General features: G+C 41.8%; 1 protein-coding gene across 4 annotated transcripts in view; it reads right to left on the reverse strand.

Moving 5' to 3' along the window:
- The window catches only part of LOC146504500 (chloride channel protein 2-like), a 217965-nt gene that overhangs the window by 25828 nt on the left and 179509 nt on the right, over positions 1 to 12628 (reverse strand). For all 4 annotated transcript variants that reach the window (XM_085131423.1, XM_085131419.1, XM_085131421.1 and 1 more), the window contains 5 exons: positions 11495 to 11688; positions 9140 to 9251; positions 7121 to 7191; positions 6576 to 6650; positions 4778 to 4810 (listed from right to left, as the gene is read on the reverse strand). In XM_085131423.1, coding sequence (XP_084987549.1) covers positions 4778 to 4810; positions 6576 to 6650; positions 7121 to 7191; positions 9140 to 9251; positions 11495 to 11688 — 485 coding nt within the window. The remainder of the gene's footprint in view (positions 1 to 4777; positions 4811 to 6575; positions 6651 to 7120; positions 7192 to 9139; positions 9252 to 11494; positions 11689 to 12628) is intronic.

The following is a 12628-nucleotide window of genomic DNA, read 5'->3' on the forward strand; positions in this document are numbered from 1 at the left end:
AGTTTCCTCATTTTTGGCTGTGCCCGGCTGCCTCGTTTCCACTCATTCTCCCAGACTGAAGCAGTGGAGTGTGAACAGTCAAATAGCTAGTCAGAATTCAGTTTAGGATAGAGGACTCATTACACGCATGCACACACAGAACAGTGTTAGGGCAACAGGGAGTGAAACAACTTGTCTTTCCTGTCCTGATTGATGTACATTTATGCGCATTGCCATGTAGGTAAATGTCAAGAAAGAAAGCAGCACACATGTTGGTTGAGAAGCTTGGGTAAGAAAGCAGAGAGAAGTAAAGACAGAAAAGTGACGTTTCAAAAAATGATCCCACTGGCATCATAAATAAAGCATGGTAGCATTACGAAGGCACAAGAGTTGGGGTGGGAATGATGAGAAAAACAGCGAGAGGAGACAGAGAGACTAGGCGGCATCATTTCTCTGAAACAGACTACTGATGTCATTTACCCTGCATCAATATTTCACCGCCTAGATAGAAGGAGGAGGGGAGCAGGTGGTGAGGGGAGGTGCGGACAGATAACAGAGATACGACAGTGGGAGGAGGGCTTTTGGAGAAGTCACAGAGCTGGACAAAGAGTGTGAAATGAAGGTGCGAAGATAAAACTGTAGCCAGAAACGACAAGTGGAAGAAGTGTGAGAGAGAGGAGCAGTTGCAAGGGGAGAAGTAATAAGCTGATCTCTCTTCTGCCATGGGGGTGTAACTCAGAAGTAATAGGAGAGGGAACAACAATTGGCTAAATTTGTTTGTCCACATTCCTGCTCGGCCCCGCAGAGCCTCGGCAGACTGAGAGCAGCGCTGCGATCAGCAAAGCCCTCTGCCATGTGCATGTATACACTGTTGAATGTTAAGAACTCCTGATGACAGGGAAAACAAGCACACTTGTGTGTGTGCAACAGGGGTTCATAACTAATTGGTTCACTGCAAGACAATAATGACCAACATGCTTCTAGGCTCACTTAACACATCCAAAACTTCACTGCACTAATAATGCACCATCTGTCTCTCCACTGACCATGCAGTATGCTCCTCATGGGTGCACTCAACAAATCATTGGACTTTATTAAGTTACATCAGGCAGTGGCAGATGAGGACCATTGGAAGCTTGACTGGTCTTCACGAGAAATTAAACACTTAAAAGTATAGACAGGACATACATTTTTTTACATAATATGGGACCACTAAAAACATTCCTGCACTAATTCGTCCCCCGAGGGTATAATAATACCCAACTTGGTTTTATATATTGTGCAATAGATCTGGCTTGCCAGATGGCCAAACAGTTTCACATAAGCCACAGATTTTTATGTATTTTCAGAAACTGAAGTGTTATTGCTGAAACCAAGGGGCCTTGTGTGGCTTCAGATGTGGGTCGGGTTTTTCTTTACAAAAACCACAAATGATAGCGTGTGCTTCACTACAAAACCAATAAATGACCACTGAATAACAGAGGTGGGCAGATTCATCCAAATATCGCTACTATCAAAACCAACGCTGGTACTGGTATTGGACTGATACTGACATGATGAGTTCCATCCTCTAAATTCAGTATGCAGCCTACTGAACTGTGTTAAATTTATTTATTTTTGGAGGGAATGACAAACATACCTCAAACATAGAGTATGAAAAACCTTTTTGTGTTGACTGTCACGTCTATTTGATTTTTTAGCCTATAAAACGCTTTAACGGCTCAAGTTGACCCACAGTGCTTTAGAGACAGGCACATTTACATTCCAGTTCTTCAAAAAACCTAGTTTATTGCATTAACTAATTATTGTGGCAAGTAAAAGTCACTGTGGTTTGTGTTCACAATCTGCTAATTGATAAACATCGATCTCATAAATCATGAAACACCCTTCAACCATGTTATGAATGAACAAGTAAATAACTATGTTAGGGAGTGTTAGGGGAATCTGTTTACGTTTCTTGTGTCAAACAATGTGACTGTGGTTTGCCACAGTATTTTTTAGCATATTCTCGCATTAATTGGATTATATTTTCACACAAATGAATCAATGTCTGTTTCTATGGTATGTAGCTGTTCAGTTACGTGCCACTTGATTAGATATCAAAGAAATTATAATCTAACTATCTGCTGTCGTATGTCCTTGGTGTTTGTTGAAAGATGCCTGAAAATTTAAAAAAAAATAAAATAAAAATCATGCTGTGACAAATCAATACAGAGATTTAAATTTCCTTACAATTCGAATAAGTGTGTAGCAGTGATGACTATTGGAAGTTTTTCCTGTTTTGTGCTCCTTAATGCAGCATCCCATTGGAACGATCGATAGGATTTTTGTAAACAGTCAGAGAGCAGGCATGATGCGCTGCTGCGTAACTGATGCCTCAAAGACAAACGGCGCATACAATGAGCAACACTTCTTCTGTAAATGTGCGAAACAGGCCACATTTTACTTTGATTAATCTGTTCCATTACTACACTTGAAGAAATTATTTTGGTAATTCACCTCAAACTAAAGCGCCTCCTGTGCGTTACAGTCTGTGGTCTTTTGCCACCATGCAGCTCCACACAAATATTGTCATGATGTCATGGTGAGAAATACACGCCTTGGGGTTCAAATTTTTTGCCATCAAATGAAAAAAAGAAAAAGAAAAAACACTCCCAGCATGCCTCCTCTGTTACTAATTTCACACTTTTTGTTAAGTTCCTCAAGGCAAGTCTGACTTCTGCTGTGTTACTGCACAGCATGGATGTGTTAAGGAACCAAAATGTTGCATTTCGGGACAGCATTTGTGGTACTTCATAGCCAAGAGAAATCATTTCATAACAGAGCTGTATTTAAAAAAGTTTTTTTAGAAAGTTAAAAACCAAAAATATTTAACACTGGATATGGTGCTAAAAAGCCCTTCGAGAGCCAGTGGATGGACTTGATGGGGAAAGTGAATAATTTAAAAGCAAGATGCTGCCAGTGGGTTTCCTTCCTTATCAACAAAACTGTTCACAGTGTAATTCATCAGCTGTACACCACGGCTATGCACATGGCCCCTGAAGCGATAGATGAAAAATGATGTGACACTGTTCTGTGCTTTTCAGTGATTGAAAATGTGTACACACTTCAATAATTGTCACTGACATGTGAAACTAATGTGGCCCTTTTAGTGCCTCAAGTCTAAATCATTAACAGTGCTAATAGAGTCACACGGACACAATAATAACAACTGAGAATCAGAAGCACAGGACGCTCTTACTCCTAAACCATCACATACGGATGTTTGGTCAGGACTTTTACTTTTGAGTTTCCTTTAGGGTCATTTGTCTACTGCACTTCAGTAGAACCCCCTTAATGTCTGAAATGCCAAATACTCTCTGCTGACATGGTCTCTGTCTCATGATCAAACACCACTGTAACCAAGCATGAAGGGATGTTTGCCTTATGTTCCCCTCTTTTCAACCCAAAACCAAAGCCTAAAACCCCCTCAAAACATACTTTTTTTTTTTTTTTATCTTAATCCAGCTGGCCAGTCTCTGAAGACCAGTCTTTGAAAATGTGCTTAAAAAGGTTTCATTTTGGTTCAGAAGTGAAAAGTAACACTTCATTTGAATTTCACCTGTTTGGTTACCCACTGAACTCACTTCTGTTGAGTTTTAAAAGTTACCGAGGCCCGAGGAGTTAGATTTGTTTAAAAAGAAAAAAAAAGAAAGACATTTTTGATCACATCATGGGGCGACCGTAGCTCAGGGGGTTGGGAAGCGCATCTGTAACCGGAAGGTTGCCGGTTCGATCCCGTCCTGGTCGTTGTGTCCTTGGGCAAGACACTTTACCCTACCGCCTACTGGTGTTGGCCAGAGGGGCTGATGGCGCGATATGGCAGCCTCGCTTCTGTCAGTCTGCCCCAGGGCAGCTGTGGCTACAACCGTAGCTGTCTCCACCAGTGTGTGAATGCGAGAGTGAATGAATAGTGGCATTGTAAAGCGCTATATAAATCCAATCCATTATTATTATTATCCCTTTCACACATCATTTGGTCCACGAACACCGACTAATATTGTCGGAAGGCATTTTTTTCCGTAAAATCGAAAATATAGAAAACATGTTTCAAGGTAAGGGCAAATTGGTTTTCTGTCTCCATGTTAGCCCTGTGTGTTTCAGAAGATGAATGGACAGATGTTAATGCCACTCACATATTTCTCTACATGTAAGAGAAGATTCTCATTGGGCTGTGTTTGACTCTGCGGCACAGTTAGCTTATTTTGAGTCTGTTCCCACATGCTGCCACGCCTTTCAAACAAAAAGAAATATCTTTCTTGCAGAAAATCTGTGATTTGACTGTTTGCTTGGCATACTGCAATGACCGTACTGTCAGCTCCTGTAAAATTCCACCCGTCACTTCACCGACCTCTTTGCTTTCTGCAGTGTGTGGCAAACAGATAAGGGGCTACAGCTCAGCACACCCGAGCTACAGTAAATACTCAACCTAATTTTTTTATTGGTCATTCGGCTCAGCTGTTATTAATTAAAAAACAAAGAAACAAACATTTCGGTGCTCCACTAAAGTCTTACAGAAAGCAGACAAACTAATATCTCCAGGACTCAAAATTTGCAAGCCAAGTATGAGTGAAAATAAAGTGGTCTGCTCTTTTCTATTTTCTTTTTTCGGTGCGCTCGGTATGCTTGATTACGTTGTGATGATAACAAAAAGTTTCAAATCAAAAGATTGAAAAATTATATATACTGCTTTTGAATATTAGTCTGAACCAGACATTTAACCAAAAATGTTTCAAAGCAATGTGGACAACATGCTCACCGCAGAGAAACTCTTTAGGCTGGGTGGTGGCTCCTAGTGAATGAAGCGACATGTGACGAGTGAAAAACAATGTGACAGTTTGATGTGACAAAGGCTAGACTATGAATAAATCATTGATGCTAATTAATGAACAAATGTGAACTTATTCTGTCAGAATACATGATTAATTGACCTTAACAGTGTTTGATTTTCAGAAATTGGTGTCGTCTGCTGATGTCTGATCATTTGTCATGCAATGCTGACTGATCCTACGTCGCCAAATCATTTTTCTCAATTTATAATCAGACACTTGCTCTATTGATTGACATGCTGTAGTAATTGGATGGCGGGATGAGCATTCCAGTTTACACGGATATTCTCCAGTACTTCCCAATACTTCTCATGCATCATCATCATCATTTCCCGTGAGCTTGTCTAAGAACGCTGCCATTCTAAAGCGTGCCTGATGCTAATGAAGAGATATGATGCTCCTATTCTGATATTTAATGCTGCATGCACAGGTGAGTCTGCCACAGCACGACTTTTCCCTCCCCCCCACTGAACACTTAAGACGTGGGCCGCCAGAGCTTTTAAAGTCAGCTGCAAAAGATAACACCAGATTTTAGGTCACACCAGAAACAGGGCAGAGCCTGCTCTGGGAGGCGATCACTGATTGGACGCCTCGGGTGACACGGCTGATGATGGACAGCACAGCATGCATGATTGAACAGTATTGTCCTTGAAGAATACTTGACCGCAGCTCCACTACATCTTAATAAAATAAGACAGTAGCTGGACCATGTCAAAGTGGAGAAGACTTTAGATCCACAATCACAAATAAATTTTGCAACATGAATCACATTAAGCAGGTTTTATTAAACTGGACCAAACATGCTCGTTTCCAATTTCTGGACTCGGGTCAGAATAATTATTTTGATCTCATACTGGGGCCTGGTGGAGCACCTCAATTCATCCACTATCTGAAACAAGCCACTTTAAATTCCTTGCCCCTTTTTTTCAACAAACATCTTCTGCTAAAGAAGGTGGGTGGAGCTTCCGAGCCCCTTCACTTATATCAGACAAAGTAGAAAAGAAGAGATGGCCAGGTTGGGGCAAGTCTAAACTTCCATGCAACCCAAACCCAGATAAGCAGCAGATAATGAGCGGATGGATTAAAACTTTTTATTTCAGGCAGAAATTGTGGTGAAGGTTGTTCTTTTGCCATAGAATTTCCATTTTAATACAATTAAAAGGCTTCATCTGATGCACAGGATCTGAGGATTTGCATTCGTTTTTGATAAAATTCTAAATAAAGTTAAATGAAATATTCGAGTAATTTATGAGTATTTTTGGGCACAGTTAAATTACCCGTAACGACTATTAACTAGTGCATGCTTGGTGGTGTCGTGCATACCACATCACGCTTTTTATCCAAAAACTAAAAAAAGGCAATTTGGTTCACAATGGCACACAGGTCCCAATGATGCATCGCTGGCATTAGCACTCAGCAGTAGTGGATTTCAGTGGTCAAGTACTCTGCATAACCTTAACTGACCATCGGACCAGTGGAAACTGGTTAAGCTGAATGGATGGCAGCCTTTGCCAATAATATCACTGACTAGAGACAGTGAGAGGTCAGATGGAGTTACAGGCTGGACAAGAAAGACGATGTTCTGCACTTTTTTAGCACGATGGCATGCATCATCACATCCATCGGCATGTAGGATTAGCCCTGGGATGGAATGGTAGGGTGACAATCAGTTGATTGACTGATGAACCTGTTGACAGGCAGTTCCAGGCCCAGATCGGTGGCTCTTACCACGACGGATATCCGGACCCGTTTGGAAGACCTCCTGATGTCAGGAGACATTAGGCTCTCCATGTTGTTGTTTTTCTTCCGGGGCGACCAGAGACAAGCACACAGTGTTAACAACAACCTCAATGTCAATCTGACTTGGCAAAAAGTGCGACTTAAGGCACGGCAAAACTTTCCTGCAATACTGAGAAAAAAATAAATAAATTGAAGAGTTATTTCTATGAAACAAGCCATTAATGGGGTGATGCAGGAGTGAAGAGCTTTTCTTTAAAGTTCTGCAGGATGCAAGGCTGAGACAAACTGAAAGAGGTTTTATATTGAAGCTGTCTGAGATACTCTGTGTGTGTGTGTGTGTGTGTGTGTGTGTGTGTGTGTGTGTGGGAGGTACTGTACTGTAGAGCGTGAAGGACTGTATGTGAGAGATAGCATAGGACTGTGGGGGTGTACAGAATGTGTGAACAACAGGATGTGAGCCACTGCGTGTGTGTGTGTGTGTGTGTGTGTGTTGGCGCCGTTGTTGGGTGTATTCAAGGACATGACTCTCTCACCTCCAGGGCTTCTGTGTCTGGACTGGAGCAGAAAAGGTTCTTCAGTGCAATACCCGAATGATCATGTGGGCCTGAAACAGAGAGAGGAACCAGGGTTAGGTACCTTTTAGGTATGCAGCTCATAGCACCTCTCCCATCGAAATAGCATTCCAACATGTGAAAGAAAACAAGTGTGTTGTTCCAGATGTCTTCATTTTCACTGTGCTCCTATACTCTGTCAGTGTTGGGAAGGTTACTTTTAAAATGTATTCCATTACAGAATACATGCCCCAAAATGTATTCTGTAACGTATTCCGTTACGTTACTCAATGAGAGTAACGTATTCTGAATACTTTGGATTACTTAATATATTATCATGCATTTTACAGCTACGTGAATGTACTATTGCTGTGTGATTTATTACTGTTACTGAAGGTCCGCGGCTCCGAACCGTAGTAAAGGGACCTCTGGCTAATACGGTGGGTTCTGTGTCGGGCTCGTAGCCGAAAAATAGCTTTACTTTGTTGTCTGGGTCAACTCTGCTAGCGAGAGACAGAGAGAGGCGTTGAAAGGCTGCTCCAACTGAACTTATTGTTTCGGAGGAAAACACGAACAAAGCGTACAGTCGAGTTTTAATAGCTTACTTACAACTGGGCTCGTCAGGCACTCTTCTTGGCTGCAGTGGTTATTATTATATTTACATGCTTCCAGCTCCCGTTTTTGCTCGATGACAACTCGTACTTTTCGACTCTCCTTTTTCTCTCACCTCGCGCTCACAGACACATAACGGGTATGGCAGTCCATTCTCCCTGCAGCACGGACTACACTGCCCATGATGCTACATTCTGCATTCTGCCTATCAGCTTAGCACAACAACAACAAAAAGGCGCTCTCTCACCCAGGAAACACGCAGAGCGAGAGCGTCACCCTGTAACCATGGCAACCGCAATGCTGCCACCTGGAACAACAGAACGTAGCTGTCAAACAAAACCAAAACAGTCCTGACCCGCCACAATATGAAACAGGGAAGTACCGCCGTGTAATCCATTTATTTCAACAAAGTAACTGTATTCTAAATACCACCTTTTTAAACTGTAACTGTAACGGAATACAGTTACTCATATTTTGTATTTTAAATACGTAACGGCGGTACATGTATTCCATTACTCCCCAACACTGTACCCTGTGTCTGGTTTGTAATCCTATATTTTAAGCGTTCAATGGACTGGAAGGCTATGTGTGTGAGTACTGTAACCAAACTGCCTATGTAAACTGCTTTGCAACCCTCTTCCACTCATCTGAAACATAATCAGGTTTTTTGCCAAGCTTGTACACGAATGAGGATTGTGTCTTGGTGGCACGGTGCAAAAGGAAAGCGTTATAGAAATATAATATAGAATATATGGTATTTATAGCATATGTAATAAACACATCTCCTTATAAATAATAATTCAGATACAACAGAAGTATGTACTAACTGCCTACGTGTATTACTACAGGAATTAATCAATGTCAAGTTTTGTGCAGAAATGGGAACTAGCAGGCATATGCCATCCAGCTTTTAGTCTTAACAAAATCCAACATCTAAAGTGAGATCACACCAGCACTGACACAGCACAAAAACAAAGAGTGGACAAAGAGGTACAAAAGCGCCTGCTGTGGCTACTGACTCTTGATATTCTAAGCCTGGTTCGGTTTGTTAGGACACTGTACAAATCCTGCGTTCTGTTAGTTAACTGTTATCGGTTTTGTCATTTAACAGTGGCCACAAAGCAAAAACCGCCATTTGAAACTGTGAGATAGAAAAATGAGTACACTGTGTTGACACCTTGTGGCGAAGCAGACAAACAGTTAGAGATGAAGACAGCTGCAAGAGCTTATTAATCATGTGAGGACCAGAGACTGAGTGCTGTTATTAGCATTTTGTGAGTTTAGAGACAAAGACAGAATCACTCACGTTTCTTCCAGAGACATAAAATCTTTCTATTCTTGATTCTTTTGTATTTCCTGTTTTTTGCGTGTGTTTTATGCAGTTCTTACTGGTGGGAAGCTCGGTGGGTCGCTCCACCACAGAGGGTCTTTTCAGAGCAGGTTTGAGGGGCTTATGAGGTACTGGACGAGCGGGACTGAAGGACGACTCCTCAGTTGAGATCTGTGCGTACACACACAACACACACAAAGATAAGAAAATGCATTAAAAAGGTCAAATCCTGCTTAAGAGATCAGCATCTCTGTTATTTTTCCACACTCAGTAGAGAAACAGACGGACTTCTGCAGGTGTACATAATGAAGCAAACACACGGGGACACACGAGGGACAAAGAAAGAAAAGAAGCCAGCAGGAGCTGAGAACTAAAAGAATGCTTGTGATGGTCTTGTAAAATTTCATGACTTTAATGACTTGCCCTGCTGCCATTTCCATGACCTAAAAATATTTTTATTTGGTAAAAACAATATTGGTTCGTTTTATGAAAAAAGAAAAGGTAGGGTACTTGTATACCCTACTGTAGATGGGAAACTATGTGAACCTGCCTATTTTTAAATACTCTGAATTACCCAGAGTTTCTGGGCAGTAGCATGGCTGCATGCTTTTCTACACTGTATATATTATTTTCTTAAATATAAAGGGGACCCATTATGTTCAACTCCCGCTTCATATCTTTAGTCTTCCACAGCCATAGCTTTGCATGACTGATGTTATAGCAAATTTAAAATCATCAATGCAACTATTTGCCTTTACTACAAATACAGGCAGTAACAAATAGTGGTAAGAAGGCACAAAGTCAAAGAAAAGAAGAGACTGAAATGAGCATTGTGCACAAAACACACTCCTTGTTCCTGCTTCCACATCCATCCCTGAGGGCGTTCTGCTCAGCCACTCAGTGCAAACTGATAAAGGATGGGGAAAAAGGAGTTTAAGCACTGCAGTGCAGTACCTGCAACCAATGTGGACATCTATCTTTTACCTGGCTGCCCATTTCCATTTCTTTCTTTAAAAAAATAAAAATAAAAACACAGATAACCTCACACATTCATTCAATTCAAGACCTTGCAATACTGATAGAAACCCCTGGAACAAGCACTGGCAATGGAGAGGGGAAAGTAACTCCAATCTAACAGGAAGAAACCCTCAGGCTCAGGGTATTCCATGAGTTGGGGTGAAGGAAGAGAAAAATAATGAGCAGTGAGAAAAATAAACAATAAGCAATAAAAAACAAGTGAACAATAAACATGGTCAGGTCAGATCAAAAGATCAATCTGTCACGTTCCTGGGTCTGTTGACCCAGCGTTTTGAGTTTTAGTTTATTTGGATGATATTTTTGAGTTCTTTAGGGTAGCTAACTTGTTTATTAGTTTCCCTTTGTGTTTTCTGCCGCTGTATTTAAATTTCCCTCTCCCTTTGCCCTTTATGTGTTTCATGCTGCGTGTCTTATGTTGTCAAGTTTATATTGTCTTGTCTGCGTCACATGTTTCCTGTTATATTTTAAAGGTCTGTGTCCTATGTCAGTGTAGTCAGCTTTGCTTCCTTTGTCTCGTTATGTCAGACTAGTGTCAGCTGTTCCTCCATGTGTTCCCACTTCCCCTAATCACCTCCTGTGTATTTAAGTCCTCTGTTTTCAGTGTGTCATTGTCAGGTCGTCTGTTGTCCTTTGTGTCATGTTTCCAGGTTCTGTGCTCTAGGTATTTTTGTGTCCATGTTAGGGTTCATGTTTTGGGTTTCTATGTTATCTTAGCTCTCCCAGTTTAGGTTATTGTTTAGCTTCTCCTCTGCCTTTTGTTTTGTAATGTTTTCACCAGCCTTAATAAATGCCTCGCTTTCTGTTAACATTTAAGTTTTGTTTCATGGTGTCTGCATTTTGGGTCCTTTTCATAATACATACAGTCTGCCTCTGCCAGACTGTGACACAAACATGCACAGTGAAGGGTCAGAGACATCTGACAGAGAGGAAGAAGCACAAACGCCACAAGAAGAGATGATACAAAGTTAGTGAAATGCAATGTAGATACACAGAGGAGACATGCTCAGTGCATCATGGGGAATCTCTCAGCAGCATAACTATGGGAGGGGTCAAAGCCACCTGATCCGACACCTGATATCAAAAAGGAAAAATTTTAATATTGCAGATATAACAAGCATGGTCTCTGTCTCCTGAACCCAGTGTGTTATAGAGGCCTGACAGCTGGGGGCTCTGGCTCACATTGCACATGCAGATAATCTAGTAAACAAACACTGCAGGTTTGTCTTTTCTCAGACATCAATAACCTACAAGTTCAGGTAGAAGAAATAAAAATGCTGAATTTGTTACTTTCGTTTAAAACTTGAGATTCTTTCACAGAGGTGTAGCGTTTTCACCTGCACCTCTGTGAAAGAATCTCAGCAGCAGCAACCTCTCACCTGGAAGCGGACTTCCTGGCTGGTGCGCTGGCTGCCGTTGTCGTCGCTGGCTGGGTCCGACACGATGGATAGGCGTTTCTTCTCCTCGACGGCTCGTTCCCTGATGTACTGCAGCCGCCTGGCACGGCCGAGCTGCTGTGAGAGCAGCGACTGGAGCTGGGCACGCTCGATGGAACCCAGCAGGATCATTGACTCTGGGAGAGGAGGCACAAGAGGAAGAGGGAGAGGTAAGAAGAAGACAAAAAAGAGTGGAGGAGCAAGTTTGCAGAGGCGAGAAAAGTGAAGATAATGTAAACTTGTTTCAGGGACAAAGGGCGAGCACTGCAGGCAATTCCAAACACATGTCGCGGCACTGCAGAGAGCTCAGCTGAGTTACATAACAAAAGCAAAATGCAGTGGATGTGTATTAAGTAGTGTGGCGTGTGTATGTGTGCGAGTGAGTGTGCGTGTGGGTGGCCGCTTACTTGCGTTAAGTAATTGCCTTTGTGACAGTACGTGCTGATTATGTATTTGCTTAAATGCCGAAGCTAATTGTTCCTGCACGACTGCATAATTGAAATAGCGCTCGGAATACCAAATCTGCACTTCAGCGAGGCGGCCGGCACGATCAGCAGCCTGCACCCAGGCAGGTTTGTCAATCAATCAATTAAACTAATGAGCACATCACCAAGGGCGCTGGAATTTGTTTTTAGTGCGCTTACAGCAACATCAGCAGCAGCATGGAACAATGACATGAATAGCACATCAGACGGGGTGATTAGCATACTGTTCTCACACAGGATTTACTACTGTAATAACTGTTGTGTTTCTTATATCACTTTCACACTGGTGGGTGCTTGGAAATTTACACTTTTTTTTCTCTCTCTCTCTTTGTTGTAACACATTAAAAGGGACAGTTTTGGGCACACAGAAGCTGGCAGTCAACAATCAACTGTTGTTATTCACTTTGAATATCTGCTGGAAACGTCACTGGAAATTTAGGTTATGTAAAGGACCCAGAATGGGTCATTCTGCATGGGAACTGTAAGGATTGCGCCCTTAAAATCTGAAAATCTGTGAGCAAAACAAACACAGCCTTTCACAAATGTACATTGTTTGGGGTTTTTTTTAAGCTATTGAGGTATTTTCTCTGTT

The sequence above is a fragment of the Neolamprologus multifasciatus genome, chromosome 14, assembly GCF_963576455.1.
Source record: "Neolamprologus multifasciatus chromosome 14, fNeoMul1.2, whole genome shotgun sequence".
Taxonomy (NCBI): Eukaryota; Metazoa; Chordata; class Actinopteri; order Cichliformes; family Cichlidae; genus Neolamprologus; species Neolamprologus multifasciatus.